Genomic DNA, 17,966 nt, shown 5'->3' on the forward strand with positions numbered 1-17,966 from the left:
TCATTTGGATTATCAAGTTTCTATCTTATATCCAATGTTCCTCCTTGCGGTAACTCGTGCTTAAATTGTTTACATTGAAAGTTACTTGCCCCTTTGCATGTTTGGCTTTGTTCCTTGCATGTGTTTGTATATGTTGTGCTTCCAACTTGATTATCTTGAGCAATCAAGTATGTGTGTGTTGGTTTGCACATCATGTACGTGTGTGTCATGCGTTGAGCCTTTTGCATCTTGTTTATTTCTTAGTTGGCTCTTGTGAGAGATTAATGGAATATCCCATTATGGGGGAGTGATGTGCTTTGTGCACTTCACAATCCTATAAAGGTGGGTACATGGGGAATACCACTTAGAATTTATATTGCAAGCTTATCTAGTCGCTATGTGGTATGTCTTCTCATGAGAAATTCAAATTCTAAATAGTCCATTAATTATCTCTTGTTGGATCCTTTAATTGCCTCTTGTTTATCCTTAATTGGTATCACATTATGGGGGAGTAATATGCTATGTGTATATTACTAGCCTAGAAAATGTGTACATTTGAGATATTGTCACCTAGAGTTGATATTGTAAATTATCTTGTTCCTAGGTGGCATGTTAGCTCTACAAGTTACAATTTTCTTTTTGTTTGGTGTGAAGATGATGTCGGATATCCTTGTTATCTACCACCGGGAATTATTTCCAAATACTTCTTGTCTTTTGACAATTGGTACTCACTTATGTGTGTAGAAATTATTGATCATCTTTACATTGGCCTTTGCTTTTATTTGCTTTATCTCTTGCCTAGGATTGTGTCAACTCCCTTTGTCTTCCATACCACTTGTGGATCTTGTTTATTTCTTGATCTTGTCTAGTGTTTTCTAGATATAGTGAAAGTGGTGATCCCCCCTTGTGCATTTTGTATTCAAATGCAATTTCTCTATAATGCACTAGTCTTGGGGGAGCTATCCTATTTTCTCTAAAACACTCATCTTGTGATCCTTATCAAATGTGTGTAGGTGAAAGGCAAGTCATTTCTTTTGGGTACTTTGTGCCATCATGAAACTTTGTAGAGAGCTCGGTTTGTTTGGAACCATCCTCTCTTTTGGGAGTTTGACATCTTTCTTTTTGAGTGTAGCAATGGATATCTCATTCCTTGATGTATCTTTTATGGATATCCTCCAAGTGATGATTTATTCATTTGGTATCTTCTCTTCGCTTGGTATTTCTTTGTCTTTTGGTCTCGGTTCTTGAAAGTCTTGAGCATGCATATTTACTTCTTGTAGTTTCTTTGGCATGTTTTCTTTCTTTGACCCAATATATAGGGGGAACTCCACCAAGTCTCAAATTGGATGAGATGTGCATGAAATTCATTTTCATATCTATATGCACATATTTATGTGGAGTTTGTCCTATGTGTTGTTGGTTCTCTAACTCTTTGGTCCCAATGAGTTTGGGTACCATTTTGTTTGTGTTGTTGTTCTAGGAACAAGTGGAGATGCATTGGATGCTCGGCTCACTCACAAGGAAGGTGGTGTCACCATGTGCTTATTGGAGTCAAGCTAGGATGATTAATGAACTACTATCTACCTTTAATTGGCATCTACTACATCCATCCAATGGTATTTCGGTAACAAGTATCATCATCTACTTCATGCACACATTTCTTGCATCAACCTTTCATAGGTTGTATCATGGCATGTTATCCATTCTCTCTTGTGATACTTGTTTCCTTTCTCAAAGCATCCCAACAATGATGTCTTGTTGCTAGTTGTGATGTCTTTGATGTTCGTGTGGTTGGAATTCATTTATATGCAATAAGACCATATCTAGCCTTGTGCTATGCTCTCAAGCAAATATCTTATTGGTATATGTATGACTTCCGTTTGGATATCTTGTTCCTTCATGTTGTAACTATTTCGGGTGTACATCCTTCTTTGTAGATATATATCATCATGATTTCGTCTACCTAGAACCTTATACACTTGAGAGAAATTACATCTCTAGATGATATCCTTTCTTTCACGCCCACCTTGCCTTTCTTATGTTATTTCTTTGGTGGCTCCGTGAAAGCTTTTGCCTTGAGTGCGTATCGTATCTCGTTGCATCTTGATGCACTCTTGTGTGGTGAAGATGTATTTTCCTCATGCTTATCTCTACGAGGCTTTTTTCCATCTTAATTGGTATCCCTCGTCTTGATGAGGCTTTCATCTTCTATCTTCGCCACGGGTTGTCACAAGCATAGGTTCTTTATATGCTTATTAGTTAGCTTGTGAACCCATTTGCTAGTTGTATGTGGGAATGATAGGCTTGCACTGTGTTGCCTCATTTTTTCAAGACTTTATTGATGCTTAATGCTCATCCGTACATTAGTCTTCTCAAGTGCATTGCCTTGACTCACACACATCATTTTGGTTGAGCCCATTCTTAAGTTGCCTCTTTTCACTTATTGCTCAACCATGTGTTTGTTACATGTACTAGGCTTAGTTTCCTATATGCTCACTTGCACTTGTTGTAAGTTTCTATTGATTTTGGGGGAGCTATGATCCTATTTTGTGCACTTTGTATCCAAATACAAAAATTCTTATGTGTGCACAAATCATGGGGAGCTTCTCTAGTTTCTTTAGAACACTCCTTTGCTCTTATCATAATATCCTTTTATTCATGTAGCTCGTAGGATCTTTGGCCTAGTTGGTTCAATTGGTATCTTTTGATAGCTTGCTTCAATTGGTATCTTTTGATTGCTTGATTGCTTGTTTCTCTCTTTGTTATGTCCTTGTGGCATATCATTCCTTTAGCAATCTTGGTGCCTCAATATAGTTGGTCTTCCTCCAAGTATTACCGTTGGATATGTGTATTGCATTCCACTCTCTTGTTGAGAAATACACAATTTATGGAGGAACACAATTTATATTGGCCTTCTATGCTTTTCGCCCATTTTGGCAATCAATGCCAATGGGGGAGAAGTTTCAGAGAGTTTTGTGGAGAAGTCTTCAGAGTTTTCTCCTTGCTTTGGTTTTGTTCCTAAGCATTTGCATCTCATACACATGCATTATTGGTTGTTGCATTGCTTGGTGATGCATAATTCCTTGTATAAACTCTTGTGAAAGTGATTGTCATCAATTACCAAAATGGGGGAGATTGAAAGAACATGCGGTGCCCCCATGTTTGGTTTTGGTAATTGATGACAATCTTTATGGACTAATGGTTTCCTTGAGTTATATTTGAAGGTTTTGTCCATAGGCTTTTCTTGAAGTACATGTGTTGGTTTCAAGGAGAGTTTGTGTCGACCAAGGTGCTATTCAAGGAATTATCCAAAGATTGGTCATTTGAGAGTTGAGCTTATTGCAAGCATGTCTTGAAGAAGAAGATTGTGTGATCATTCATGTTTACCTTCAAGACATCATCCAAACGAAGAGAGTTGGAAAGATTCAAGGTTGATCAAGACTAAGTCAAGAGTGAATCAAGTTGATCAACTCACAAAGAGTAGAAGATGTACCGAGAGGGGTCGAGTGATCCCATGGTATGGTAAGCATTGTCCATTGCACTTTGTGTACTAACCCATGGTCTATGTGAGAGTCTATGTGGGGTTAGGTACGTGTCCATGGGCTTGCGTCAAGAGGATGATATCATACAACCCATGGGAAGGATGACATCAAGTGGTGATCGTCATCAAGATTGCCGTGTGCAATTTCAAGTGGAGAATCACGAAGAGATCAAGTGCTTGAAGCTGCCATCCATTGTGGTGTCAATGGACTTGTGAAGATGTGCCGAAGAGTGGCTCACCCATAGTGGAGTATGGGGGAGCAATCATCTAGTCTTCATCGACCCAACGCAATCAAGAAAGGTGGTCCATCTTGAGGAGGACAAGATCGTCTTCATCTAATTCAAGTGGATCATGTGCAAGGCAAAGGTTTGCCCTTGATAGGTTTTCTATTTTACCGGTCTCATGGTGGTAGTTGGGAGACCGGGTTATAGGATCGATAGCCGTACTATCAAGGGGGGCTCTCAAGTGAGTAACTTGATCGTATCGTTCGTCGAGAGCTCAAACCATTGCATCCTTGCATCATGTTTCTTGGTTCTTGTTTGGTTCTCTTTGTGAGTCTTAGAGCTTATGGTCATCTTGATGACAAGCTTGGTTTCATCGAAAACGGAGTTCGCATGCGTCTTCTATGATGTTTTCGGTGTTGTAGGTTTTACCGATCTTATCCGAGGAAGGGTCCTCACCATTTTCTTATGGGCCTTTTCTAATTTTCTTCTTATTGATATTTCTTTCAAGATTGTGTTAGCCCTTGTCGCTAGCTTTCCAACAAATTTGGTTTTATCGAATTCGGAGTCCGTTTGCAAAAGTTGTGGCAGTTTTGGTGTTCTGAAAAGGCTGCAGCGGTACTACCGCGAATTGGAGCGGATGTAATTTTTTACTACCGCTCCAGAGCAGTACTACCGCGGCTCCTACAGCGGTAGTACCGCTCCGGACCAAAAACTCGTCCCAAGTCTTGCGGTGGTAGGCCCGGATGTATTTTTTTAGTACCGCTCGCAAGCAGTAGTACTGCTACCATTTGCGGTAGTACCGTGAGGTCGAGCGGTAGTACCGTGAGGACGAGCGGTAGTACCGCTCCGGCGGTTCTTCTGGCCTTTTGCCTCCTCGCTGTTGTTTTTCAAAGGGGTACTTCCGCCCTAGCGGTAGTACCGCTCCTTGGAGCGGTAGTACCACTCTGTGCGGGCTGTGAGCATAACGGTTGGATTTTTCCCCACCTATAAAAGGGGGTCTTCTTCCCCAATGAACCTAATCTCTTGAGCTCGTTTTTGCCCCCATTGCTGGCCTTTTTTGAGCTTGCTAAGTCTCAATCCCTCCATGGATTCTTGCTAGTTTTTGAGGGAAAAGAGAGAGGAGATCTAGATCCACATTTCCACCAATCACTTTCTCCTCTATGTGAGGGGAACCCCTTGGATCTAGATCTTGAAGCTCTTGGTGTTCTCCTTCTTGTTCTTCCTCTCATTTCCCCCCTAGCATTAGTTGCTACGGTGGGATTTGAGAGAGAAGGACTTGGGCACTCCGTGTGCCCTTGCCATTGCATTTGGTGCATCGGTTTGAGTTTTCCACGGTGATACGTGGAAGTGAAGTTTGAGAAGCTTATTACTCTTGGGTGTTTAGGCACCCTAGAGCTTGTTCCTCTTGGGTGCCTTGGCACCCTAGACGGTTGGTGTTGTTCGGAGCTCAATCATTGTGGTGTAAAGCTCCGGGCAAGCGTCAGGGTCTCCAATTAGGTTGTGGTGATCGCCCCGAGCAATTTGACGGGTACCGGTGACCGCCCCCAAGGGTTGCCAAAGTGTACGGGTTCGGTGACCGCCCCCAAGGGTTGCCATTTGTACGGGTTCGGTGACCGCCCTCAAGGGTCCCTTAGGGCATGTACAATTGTTCTATCTTAAGAGTGCCACGTAGGATAAATAATGAGTTGGAGGAAAGAGAAATCATAAGAGAAGGCTTGTCTTCTTTTATTTAAGAAAAGACAAGAGATGATCTCTTAGCACAATTTGTCTCACCATGTTTTTAGGAACAACTAATTATTGAAGATAAGACTAAGAGATGACTCATTGTAGACTTGTTTTTTTGTCATCTCTAATTTACATGCAAAACTTAAGATAAGACTATCTTATCAACCATTGTACATGCCCTTAGTGGAATCACGACATCTTGCATTATGCGAGGGCGTGAGGAGATTACGGTGGCACTAGTGGCTTCTTGGAGAGCATTGTGCCTCCACACCGCTCCAAACGGAGATTAGCATCCGCAAGGGTGTGAACTTCAGGATACATCATCGTCTCCGCGTGCCTCGGTTATCTCTTACCTGAGCTCTTTACTTATGCACTTTACTTTGTGATAGCCATATTGTTTCTTGTCATATATCTTGCTATCACATAATTGCTTATCTTGCTTATCATAAGTTGTGGTGCACATAGGTGAGCCTAGTTGTTTTAGGTTTTGTGCTTGACAAATTAACCGCTAGATTTATTCTGCATTTGTTCAAGCCTAAATCGTAATTATTTTAAAACGCCTATTCCCCCCCCCCCCCCTTTAGGCGACATCCACGATCTTTCACTTGCAAAGTGACAGGAAAACAATTCAACTGTTGAACATAAGGATCTGAATTGAACCTTGCTGCTGCAACAAAAGAATTAGATTCCTTTCTAAAGCACTAACAATTACAGTGTAAATACATTTAGGAAATACACTGTAAATCAACTAAAGAATTACATTACAAGAGCACTAAGAATTACAATGAAGATTCAGTAAAAATTACAATGTAAAACCACTAAAAACATTGTAAATCCACTGAGAAGTACAGTGAGAAAATACACTGTAAATCCAAGTAGAATTACAGTACAAATCCACTAAGGATCCACTAAGAATAACACTGTAATTACACTGTAAAAAAACCACTAAAATACACTAAGAATTACACTGTAAATCCAATTAGGAATACAGTGTAAAATCCACTAAGAAAAGGTAATTCCTGAAAATTCGGAATTAGATTTCATGAATGTACATGCACATATTGAATGGATTTTCCTGAAAATATATACCAAAATGGTTTGGCATTAGATTAACTGAATGAAATTGCACGGAGGAGCATACACATTTACAAAACTACTTCGCTGTAAGTAACACTAAAAAATACTGGAAATAGCAGTACAAATCATTGCAAGTTACACGGCAAATATTACTATAAGTTACACTAAAATACTGGAAAATTTAGAGAAAATCACGGTAAGTTGCACATTACTGAAATTGCAATGAAAATACATTGAAATTACAGTGTAATTATACACTTTAGTTGCTCAAGGTGGTGGTCGTGATTATTAGTAATACCATGGCAGTGGCAGTGCTAGTTCATTCACCAGAAATATGCTAGAAACAATAAAGAATGAGTAGAGCAGAAGGTAGGTGATAGACTAAAGGGAATCACAACCCAATCCCAATCCCAATGTGCAGCAGACTAGATTAGATTGGAGAAGGAATAGAGGGAAAACAGTAGACTAGTTTGGTTGCTAGGTAGATGATGTTGAGCGAGGAAACAAGTCGTTCAAGCAAAGCAAAGGGATCTGAACTGAAACAAAGAGCATCACATCCGATAGGGACATCGACAGGGTCATTGACATGGACAGGGATCTGAACTGAAACAAACAGCACGTTCAAGTGCATGACACCTAGCCGAATTCAACCACAGAGTCTAGACAGTCCCGAACCACTTTAACTTAACTGGAAAAAAAATCAGTTCACGAACGAGAATGACACATTAAACTAGAAATTTGTCCACCAAAAAACATCAACATGAGACTCAATTGACCAGGTGACTCGGCATTTGCATTCAAAATAACGAAGGGTTGTACGTCTACAAAAGCTAGCAGAGGATAAAAGGGGGCATACAAACTTATAGTCCAGAGTTAATTCACAATACAATTCAGACTGTAGTTACACTGATACTCAGTGTAATAGGTGCTGGAAAAAGAGTGGGAAATTTAGAGTAGATCACTAAAACTTAAACATTACTGAAGTTACAAAGCCAGAGAAAAAAGCACTCGAAAGTTACAGAGTAGATCACTGAAACTTACACATTACAGAAGTTACAAAGCCAGACACAAAAGCACTCGAAAATTACAGAGTAGATCACTGAAACTTACACATTACTGAATTTACAAAGCCAGACACAAAAGCACTCAAAAATTACAGAGTAAGATGGACTAATAAAACCTGAAACTACAGTCCAAAATCACTGACGCTTAACTGATAAAATTCAGTCCCGATCACTCCAAATCTGCTCAAAGTTATAATCCAACTCACTGACAAAAACAACCGGCATCATACACATATACAGTAAACATCTAGGAGCTAGATTCAACATTTACATCCACACATCTAGGGGCTGTGCACATATAGGGGCACATGAACAACTACAGAGACATTCGGGAGCAGAAATCAAAAATAGACATGAGGGAACCACCCCTACAACTACATCAAACCAGGCGTTGTTGCATCTACATCTACTAGATGTTGCTCCATCTGCAGCAAAATCGGACATCTAGGAACCACCACAAACAACCTAAAAGAGTTGGGATCCACCACTACACATGGGAACAAACACACCACTAAGCCAGATCTAGCAAAGTCCTACAGAAATTGCAGCGAAATGAAGACATGGGGAAAGGATACTGGCAAACCAACCTCGTTGCGTGAAGAAGGGAGGCACAGGGCTCGAAACACCACAGCAAAAGGAGGGGCGGGACGAAATCAACAGAAGCAGATAAGACACCGCTGCCGAATCACCATGCATCGACCTCTCCTCTGCCTCAACACACTTCAAGGAGAAGCAACAGGGGATGGGGGAGGGGGAGGGGGAGGAGGACCGGGCGCCTAACCACTGGCTCGCTCTCCAGAGATCAGCGACAAAGCTAACCTACCAAAATCGCCATGGCTCTCTCCTCTCTGCCTCCAAGATCTTGCCGCTCCAAATGGGAAAGGAAAACAGACAAAGTCAGCGGAGAAGATAAAAGGAAATTCGAAAAATAAAAGAAAAAACCGGCTAGTACACGGACCCGCCAGGATTAACGGGTCTCCAAGGAGAAGATTACGGGCCCGGTAACGAACAAAACAACCCCGAGTCTGGAAAAGAAAAGGAAAAACGCGAATCTTGACACCAAAATCCGACGGGTAGAAAAACGGATGAAAGCAAATTATTTTCATACGGATGAAAATGAGCAATCCCGTTAAAGAAAGTCACTGCTGGCCTGCTACCCGAGTCGGCCTTGAGGGGTCCTGTTTAGTTGGATCGGGAGTCGGACGTGGAGTTTTTCCCTTACGTGTTCGCCGGCAGAAATTGAAAAAGAATCCGCCGCCCTATTGACCATTGGATAGGCATATTAATGACCGTCCGATCTATTAATTTAAACAACCATCCTTTGTGACAACAAGAGTGGTGTTTCCGCAACCGCCTACTTGTTGCAATCACCGAACGTGTTTTTTTTTTGCAACAAAGATCTTATTGCAAGAATTTTTCGCAACAAAGATCTTGTTGCAGAAATTTTAAAGATCAACTATGCCTGTCTTTTTTTGATTTTCTGCAACAGAGATCTTGCTTAAGATTTTTTTCGCAACAAAGGTCTTGTTGCAAAATTTTAAAGATCACGCGACACGAGCATGTACTTTTTTATTTTTTGAAACAGAGGTATTGTTGTAATTTTTTGTAACAAAGGTCTTGTTGCAAAAATTTAAAGAATTGATTGGTGTGCTACGCGTCGGCCGGGGGATCCTTTTTAAAGATCCGCCGCCTCGCGAGCAGTCAAATCTGGTGTAATCCTGAGTCAAGGGTCGCTCTTCATTTTTCCCATTTTTGCAACATATGTTTTGTTGCAGAACTTTTTGCAATAGGCGTCATGTTGCACAAAACATTGTAACAAAGGTTGTGTTGTAGATTTTTCTTGCAATAAGGATAATGTTGCAGAATTTCTTTTTGCAACAAAGATTATGTTGCAGGATTTCTTTTGTCTGCATCGTCGCACCGTCGTGTTGCCACTGCAACATTCCCATGTTTCAGAAACATTGAGGTTGCTGCAAAATCATAAGACATACAATGGGTGAGACTAATCGACATGTGGTTGGCTCTCGAGGCCGTGTTGCCACTACAACATTCCTCATGTTTCAGAAACATGGAGGATGTTGCAGAATCCTAATACATATGGTGGGTGGGACTAATCTACACGTAGTTGGCTTCTAAGGACGGCAGATCGCGAGGCGTAGAATCTGTTGGAACACGTGGTTTGTCAGATCAAAAGTGATCCAACGGCTCCACGCACGACGGACGCAAGAGCGTGATCCGTCGGCTGAAAGGTAACATTTCCCTTTTCCCTTTTCCGAGAAAACTTCTATTTTTCTAAAAAAAGAGACAACTTCTATTTATCAACGGTTAAGATGATTCTCAAAAAATAAATCAACGGTTAAGATAAGATAGTGCAAAGAAAGTCATAAGTAAAAAGTTACATCCAGATCCGTCCTTAGCTCGAGATCACACTGAGGGACTGCGCTACGGTGACATGCACGTGACATGTGCTACGGTGACATGCGGCCCAAATTCAAATTTAAACATTGCGAAAAAATCTGAAAAAGAATCATGCATGTTCACAACACATATTAAAATAACCCCTAAAAATTTCAGATCAAAATTCGAAACATACATCCGAGAAATAAAAAAGAGAAACTCAGATGTGAATAGTCTACAAAGAACCATTCGGGAACTATTCATGACAGATTTCTCTTTTTTGTTTCTCGATGTATGTTTCGAATTTTGATCTGAAATTTTTAGGGGTTATCTTAGTATGTGCTGTGAACATGCATGATTTTTTTCAGATTTTTTCGCAATGTTTAAATTTGAATTTGGGCCGCATGTCACCGTGCATGTCACCGTAGCGCATGTCACCTGATCCCAGTCCCACTGAGCTCTGGAATCCAAAAGTAAATCTAAAAAAATGTATGTTTCACATGCTTCAAAAAGACTGTTTTTCAAACATGTGAAATAAACATTAATATTTGTTGCAAAAAAACAGAATGCACATACATCATTATTTGTTGACAAAAATACATCATTATTTTTTGGATTTTACTCTTCATCCAAGCTCACGTGAGGTCCGGCTAAAAAGAGGACTTTCAAGTGCAATGCAATCCTTAGGATTTGAATCATACAAATTGAACAACATAGGTAGGAACCTTACGGGGGAGTCCTTAGAAATTCAATCCTACAAATCAAATGATGTACGATAGGAAAAAAATTTAGGTAAGCAAAAATCTGCTAAAAATCATATGAATATCCTTGAATCAAAGGGGCAGTGGCGGATGCACAACTAGGGGGGCGTGCGCCCCCTCCCAACAGTGAAAAATATTTTGAGGGAGGGCTTAGATGAGATTCATTTAGCATTGTGCACTCCCTAGCAGTTTCTACCTCGCTTCGCCAGTGCAAATAAGCCCTTAGACGTGATGGTTGAGAAGTGCAGGTCATACACCGTTCAATGCATCAGGTGACAATCGTGTGCTTAGACGTTGCAGCACATCACAATATCGTTCGATATGTCTGGTGCAAATCACATGTTTGGACATATTGATAATTGTAACACCCTGGATGCAGCGACGCTAGAAGAAGTGCCGAGACCATGCCAAGGCTAAGCGTGCAGCAGCAAAACAATAAGAAAAGGAGAGCAGACTGAAGGTGCTAATTGATGAAACTGGAGAAAGTGCAGGCAACACTTGTGCGGGACAGGTCACTGGATCCAAAGAGAAAGAACAAGATGATGCGCCCCACAAGTCAAGGAGACCACCAGCCTCATCCAAGCGATACGCCTCGCGAGGAATGGATCACATACTGACAGTGGGCCATTGTTGTAACTTGTTAGTGTGTGCAAGTTGTAACATAAATGCCTTTGATTCGTCTATTCTCGGCATCCGGTTGGATCACGAAACTGAACCGACGGACCGTGACAAGGGAGGCTCCTCCTCCTGCTCTCCCTCTCTCTCTCTCTCTCTCTCTCTCATCCCTCCTCCCTCTGTTAGTTGTTCATGTGATTCATCGGAATTGTTCCTAGTGATTGAGAGAATTGTTCCCTGTAATTGAGAGAAGTGCTTCTGCGGATCTAAGCAATAATAATCTGGAAGCGGCGATGGAGGACATGCATGTGTAGACCAGAACCAGATGGAAATTTTAGTTGAAAAAGAACCAGATGGAATTTTTAGTCTCCATGTTTCGTTAACCTTCTTGCCATTGGATCCGGCTTGCCTGCTCCCTCCCCATGCTTTCATCCGTGCTCTCACTTAATCCTACGGTTGTCTTTTTCCCTTTTCTTTCTTTCTAATCTAATCATCTCCCCCCCTGATTTTAAGGGGGTGAGGTCGGGCCTTATTTTATTCCAATCAAAATAAGCCACGTAGACAGGAGCACGGATGGGCACATGACGGGGGAGCAGGCAAGTCTCGTCCCTTGTCATTTGGCACCTTGAGATGCTACATCATTTTGTCCCGGTCATTCGCCCTCACTTACGTCAATCAAATGTAGACTCAAGCCCCGCCGGTCATTCTCATGGGAAGGACAGATTGTGAGAGTGGAAAATACAATGGGCAAATGATAAAACTTTCCCACAAATAAACTGCATCTTCTGAATGTTGGGTGATTTTAATATTCATGCTTCTCGTCTCATAGTCTTAAACTCTTACGCCCTCTCTAAACTAATATAAGATAATTTAGATCACTATACATTTAGATAACTAGAGTAGTGATCTAAACACTTTTATATTAGTAGTGGTCTATACACTATTATACTAATTTACAGAGTAGTTTTGTACGGTACTCTTCAGGCCTTGCTCTTTGCTTCACTTTGATTGAAGAACACAGGGGATACTGCCTGAAGAAGTCTTTTATGGACTAAAGCAATCAAATGTTGTTTTGGGTTAAAGAAAATGAGAGGACAATTGTATTCGTGCAAAGTTATAGAATGGGAAATTCATTTCCTAATCCTGTGCATGTGGATGACATCCTACTTGCTAGTGGTGATGTCAACCTACTGCGGGAGGAGAAAAGAAGTTCTTATCCTCAAAGTTCAAAAGAATGTTCTCGGTAGAGTGTCTCTCGTTATAAGTATCGAGATTCACAAAGAAAAGAATAAAATGGGGTATTAGGGATGTTGAATGGACATGCTAAGAAAGGTCTCTAAAGTATGCATGCGAGAAACCTACGCCTGTTCTTATAGTCAAGGGTAATGGAACAGGAAACTATGGTGTTCCAAGAGTTGATGAGAAAAGATTCAAAACGGATATGGTACCATATGCTTCAGTTGTTGGAAGCTCATATATTACCCTGACATAGTTCACGTATCCAGGTTGTTTTGGCAATGTCCAGTCCATGTATAGATCACTGGAATGGAGTCAAAGATATCAGCTTCATGCTGAAAGAAATAAGTGTTCTCAAAAGATTGTGAGTACAAAGACAGGACTTGTGAAATGTATAGCGAAATCCACAATTGTCGCTAACTTTCATACTTGGAGATTTTTGTATGGAAAAGCTCCAAAGAATGAAACAGTTATCATCAATATGATGCAAAGATATGTTATAGCTTGATATGAGGCTGAGGGACAGGCAAAATGGTTATGAAGACCTGTACCCGGAGTTGATAATGGTTGACAACAGCGATAACCATTTTAAGTTTTTCTCTCCTATGACAACGAGTCAAGTGTTGATGCCAAATACACTGACACAGAGTTATGCGTTGTAAAGGAGAAAGTCCGGAATTATGAAGAAATGCTTGAAGCATAAAAGCAATAGACAAGTATTTGCAGATCTGTTTATTAAAGGCTTACCGCCCAGTGTGTCCGGAGAACACACAGTCGACATGGGTTTTATGGTATAGTCTAAAATTTCCGGACAATAAAAGGGCCCAAGGTTAACGAATTTGTTTCAAAACAGAGAGGTATGTTGTGGCTGTCTGATTCTATCGGCAATTGAGCTGTGACAATGAAACATGTTCTATGTATTGATCTGTTATGAAACGAGTAAAGTAAAAGTATAAGATCAAAAGTAAAAGTTGAGATCAAGGGGGAGAATGTTAAGATGATCTCCACCGTGTGGGCCCAACGGCCCACCGGACCCTTAGATCCGAGCCCTGATCGGGGGTGATCAACCCACTACGGGTGACGGGCCCCTGTCACCTGCACTATATAAAGAGGTGGGGGCCGGCAGCTCGCATCACGAGGTTCGTCGCAACGCCGTACTCCCACCACATCCCCTACCGATTTAGGTTAGTACAGTGCTGATGGGAAGCACCGCCACCACTACTCTCTGCCATCACTGACACCATGACCGGCACCAGGAGCTCCTCGAGCCACAAGGACAAGGTAGGTTCACCGGATTAATCTACCCTACCCGATCCCACAGATCTAACAGGCCTCCCATACCGTTAAATATGTACTCCCTCCGTTTACAAATATAATATTGACACGAAAAAAAACGAATACTTTTGTAGCTCATCATTTATTGGCAAGTATAGAAAAATAGATTTGCCAACTACTTGTTTCATGGCTTTAATTTAAGCTCCATGCAAAGTCGTAGGCAACACCTAGGATAAAAACACGTCTGAGTCACATGCAGGGAAACTTGCACACGTGTGGTTCTTGACACTGTTATGAGAGAATTATAGAAATTATGGGAATCCAGGGAAGAAAATATGGCGGGGGACAAATTTCTTATGATTGTGAACTGGATAAATATCCTTGGAAGCTAATCCTCTGGAAAGTGCGGTAGTAGCATCCAAATGTACAAATGTTGTGGCAGGGTCGGTCAAATCGAGAGAGGGAATGTGATGAATGCGGTTTTGAATAAGATAACCTTTGCATTTTAGATTTGGGTCTTTGTTGCATTTCAAACTAATGAAGAAGTCAAATAAGAGGTATTCAACTTTTTATGATTCTAGCATAGAGCTATTTTGCCGCTCAGGGTTTTATTTGAAATCCAAATTGAAATGCCTCAACTTGACAAATTGGCGGGCTCTGGCAGGGTTCTAGGTAGTGACCCAAACCGATACCAATAGGGATGAGGGAAGGCTTACTTATTAGTTTCATAATTTCCCTAAAAATAATAGTTTCATAATTGATTATATTCCCCAATTCATAACTACAAAAGTAAGAGGTCAGAAATCTTGGTATCCAAAGGTCCCTAAAGGGTATTCACTCTTTGCTCCTTCTGGATATTTCATAATGGACTACATATAGGCTGAAATGAGTGAAAAACACACTAAAACATGTCTATATACATCCGATTCAGAAAAAAGTACCAGCAAAAAAAAAGAACATATTATATTTGTGAACAAAGTGAGTACTCGGTTTGCAAGGAGCTGGCACACACCAGTGCAAGTGCAACAAATTTTTCAGTTTAGGCACGTAATGGCAACTCTAAGGAACTCCAGCAGACATGCCAAAACACACTGTTTCAGAAACAATCAGGACACCACTATATATAGCACTATAAATCATAGACGAAGCAGCAGATGCAACATCTGCCGGATTTCCATACAGGCACACAACTATCTGTCTAAGCAAGTGATACAAACAAAAATATTCGACACGCGCCAAAGTGCCCAGAGAAATTGAATATCAGGTGTAAGCAATCATAAAACTGACGAGCGCGAAACTTTGAAGGATCAACATCGCCCTAAGCTCTGGAGGCCTCAGAACTAACTCTTCCTGTGTAAAACTCTGGCACGGAACAGAATGGACTGACGAGAATCAGACTAGGATGCAGCAGATACAAGCTGGGCCTTTTTCTGTCTGACAAAATTTTGGACAAATATCTCCCCCGCACGGTAGGAGGACCGGACCTGAAAAAAGTCCAACAATACAAAAGTGAGTTCCTGTAGTTTGCTAATAGCAGCAACCACAAAACTGCAACTAACAAGATGAGTGAGAATTGGTAAAACGTTTGTCTTCTAAAATAAACATTGGCATTCCTTGTCTCAAATATCATTATCTAAAAACATAACCAGCTATATGCAATGCTTACCAGAGGTCCACTAGCAACATATACAAATCCTAAAGATTCTCCATACTCCTTCCAGAAATCAAACTTCTCAGGAGTCACATACTCTCTGACTCTCAAATGTCTTTCTGTTGGCTGTATGATCAAGGAGATTTGGGTGTTACAGCATTTACAAAGGCAGCAGGGTAGTATAAACTATAAACAATACACTGTAAAGTCGATAAACATTCTCCTCAAAGAACTGGGCTAAACATCAAACCTGTAAGTATTGTCCCAAGGTCAGAATGTCAACGTCGATGGCCCTCAAGTCAGCCATGGTTTGCTTTATCTCCTCGTCTGTCTCACCCAGACCAAGCATGATCGAGGACTTTGTTACCATGCCCTTTTTGCAAGCCTTTGCTTGCTTCAGAACCCCTAAGCTCTGATCATATCTGTAGAGATAACGGATTGGAAATAAGGTAGCAGTTGCATCGCCAGATGCAAATATGATGACATTAATGATTTCCCTTCTGTAATTGCTTCTAAAATTATCAGTGAAGATGCAGGTTTTGAAATTACAGATGTCATGTTACCAAATCATTAGAGTACTGTGAATGGGTGTGATGGAGTCAGAGGAGGGTATTGATGATATAGTGCTTTAGGGGGCTCCCCTAGTTAGTATGCACAATGGTGGGAGCACAATAGACTGAGCAACGTACAAAAGAAGTCGGATAATCTTATTACCCTGCTCGGGGATCTCTAACTATTCTCTGCATACTCCTCACAGTTTCGATGTTGTGCGCATACACATCTAGACCAGAGTTTGCCAGAGACGCAACTGCCTCCAGGTCGCCTCGAAAATCTGAAGTTAGACACTCCACCAATATCGTAGGCTTCAACTCCTGAACAGAAGACCCAGAACTATCACATGGTAGATTCACCAACTTAATCAGCAAGCTAAGGCGCCAGAGACAAACCTTGAGAGCCCTGACTGTTTCGGCGAAATGGCCACTTCCACCATCCGGGATGTCGTCTCTGTCGACGCTTGTCAGCACGACATAGTCCACTCTGCAAAGAAACACCGTTTATTATCAGATACTAATTTGTAACATCTTAACATGCCGATAATTGTCAGTGATTGTACCCCCAACTCGCAATCGCGATGGCCGTTTTCAGAGGCTCGAGGGCGTCAGGCGGCAGGGGCTTGTTACTGGTCTTGACGGCGCAGAACCGACAGCCCCGGGTGCAGGTGTCGCCGAGGAGCATGATGGTCGCGGTGGCGATGCCGTCCCCTTCCCCGCCGGCGCCACCACCTCCGTTCCAGCACTGCAGCAGCAGCAGGCAAACCATCACCAAATCGCTGAAAGCATTCGCCCGAGCCACGAACACGGCGGCTCCGTGGCAAGAGGTTCGATGGGCTCCACCTACCTCCCCGATGTTGGGGCACTGGGCCTCGACGCAGACGGTGTTGAGCTTGAGCTCGCCGAGCGACTCCCTGAGCCGGGCGTACTTGTCCCCCTGCGCCGCCCGCTGCCGCAGCCACGCCGGCTTCTTCGCCTCCGGGTCCCTCCCCGTGAACGGCGTCGGCGGGGCCCATCCCGACGCCGCCGCCGACGACGACGCGGGCTCGCCGTGGCATCTCACCGCCGGCAGCGCCTGCCTGGGCCGAGCGAGGAACCTCGCGCCCGCGGAGCCCCGCGCCGAGGGGGGCGGGGGCGGGGGCGGAGGCCGGGCGAGCGAGCTCTGCATTGTGGCGCGCGGAGGGATCGAGGCGGGTTGAATTGAACCCTAGGGCGCCATCGCTGCCGCTGTGTAGCGCGGCGCGGGGGCGATGGTTCCGAAGCTGGGGGGAGAGGGCTTCTGGCTGTGACGGATTTGCCCCTGAGATCTGGTGGACTGCACAGGGTGGTGGGGAGGGCAGGATGGGTATCTCGCGGGAAGACGGCGATCGCACCAAAGCCAGCCTCGCCGTGTTTTTAACTGAAAACACAGTGGTTGGTAAGCTGTTTTTGACCTTGTGTGGTGGTGGGTGCGACGGTGCCAACGCCGTGGCGTGTTGGACGCCGGCGTGGCGGGTGGGGAGAAGGCGACGGCGGCTCTGCGTCGAGCTCCGGGGGACCTCGCCGGCCGGACTGGAGGAAGAAGGTTTCGGTGGCGGTGAGATAATCCGACTGCTGTCGAGACTTCACCTGTGAGTAGCAGTCTGCTGTTGCTGCCAAAGTTCTTCAGTCATTTGCTCTGCTTGCACATGATAAATTCACCTGTACATACAAATTTCCAGGAACAAAAGCCGTTGCTCTGCTTGCACATGATAACAGCGTGCCAAATCCACCTGTACATGCAAATTTCCAGGAACAAAAGCCCAGCTTTGCAGCGCAAAGCGAATGAAATTCGCCTGTACATGCAAATTTCCAGGAATAAAATCCCAGTTTTGCAGCGCAAAGCAAATGA

At 42.8% G+C, this 17,966-nt stretch overlaps 1 protein-coding gene and 1 long non-coding RNA gene across 3 annotated transcripts; both read right to left on the bottom strand.

Moving 5' to 3' along the window:
- Nucleotides 1-6,213: 6,213 nt before the first annotated feature.
- On the bottom strand, nucleotides 6,214-8,777 carry LOC125524263. 2 transcript variants are annotated; one of them, XR_007290645.1, is made up of 2 exons: nucleotides 8,198-8,777; nucleotides 6,214-6,544 (listed from the first exon to the last, which is right to left on the bottom strand). It is a non-coding gene; the product is annotated as an uncharacterized LOC125524263 (long non-coding RNA). The 2 variants fall into 2 exon arrangements; XR_007290647.1 differs by lacking the exon at nucleotides 6,214-6,544 and adding an exon at nucleotides 7,542-8,097.
- Nucleotides 8,778-14,880: 6,103 nt separating this feature from the next.
- LOC125524280 (lipoyl synthase 2, chloroplastic-like) lies at nucleotides 14,881-17,425 on the bottom strand. The gene is made up of 7 exons (XM_048689365.1): nucleotides 16,944-17,425; nucleotides 16,660-16,841; nucleotides 16,493-16,583; nucleotides 16,260-16,417; nucleotides 15,796-15,967; nucleotides 15,561-15,671; nucleotides 14,881-15,378 (listed from the first exon to the last, which is right to left on the bottom strand). Exons 1-7 carry the CDS (start codon nucleotides 17,262-17,264, stop codon nucleotides 15,292-15,294), a joined length of 1,122 nt encoding a protein of 373 aa, XP_048545322.1. The 5' UTR covers nucleotides 17,265-17,425; the 3' UTR covers nucleotides 14,881-15,291.
- Between the last annotated feature and the right edge of the window lie 541 nt (nucleotides 17,426-17,966).

The sequence above is a fragment of the Triticum urartu genome, chromosome 1, assembly GCF_003073215.2.
Source record: "Triticum urartu cultivar G1812 chromosome 1, Tu2.1, whole genome shotgun sequence".
Lineage (NCBI taxonomy): Eukaryota > Viridiplantae > Streptophyta > Magnoliopsida > Poales > Poaceae > Triticum > Triticum urartu.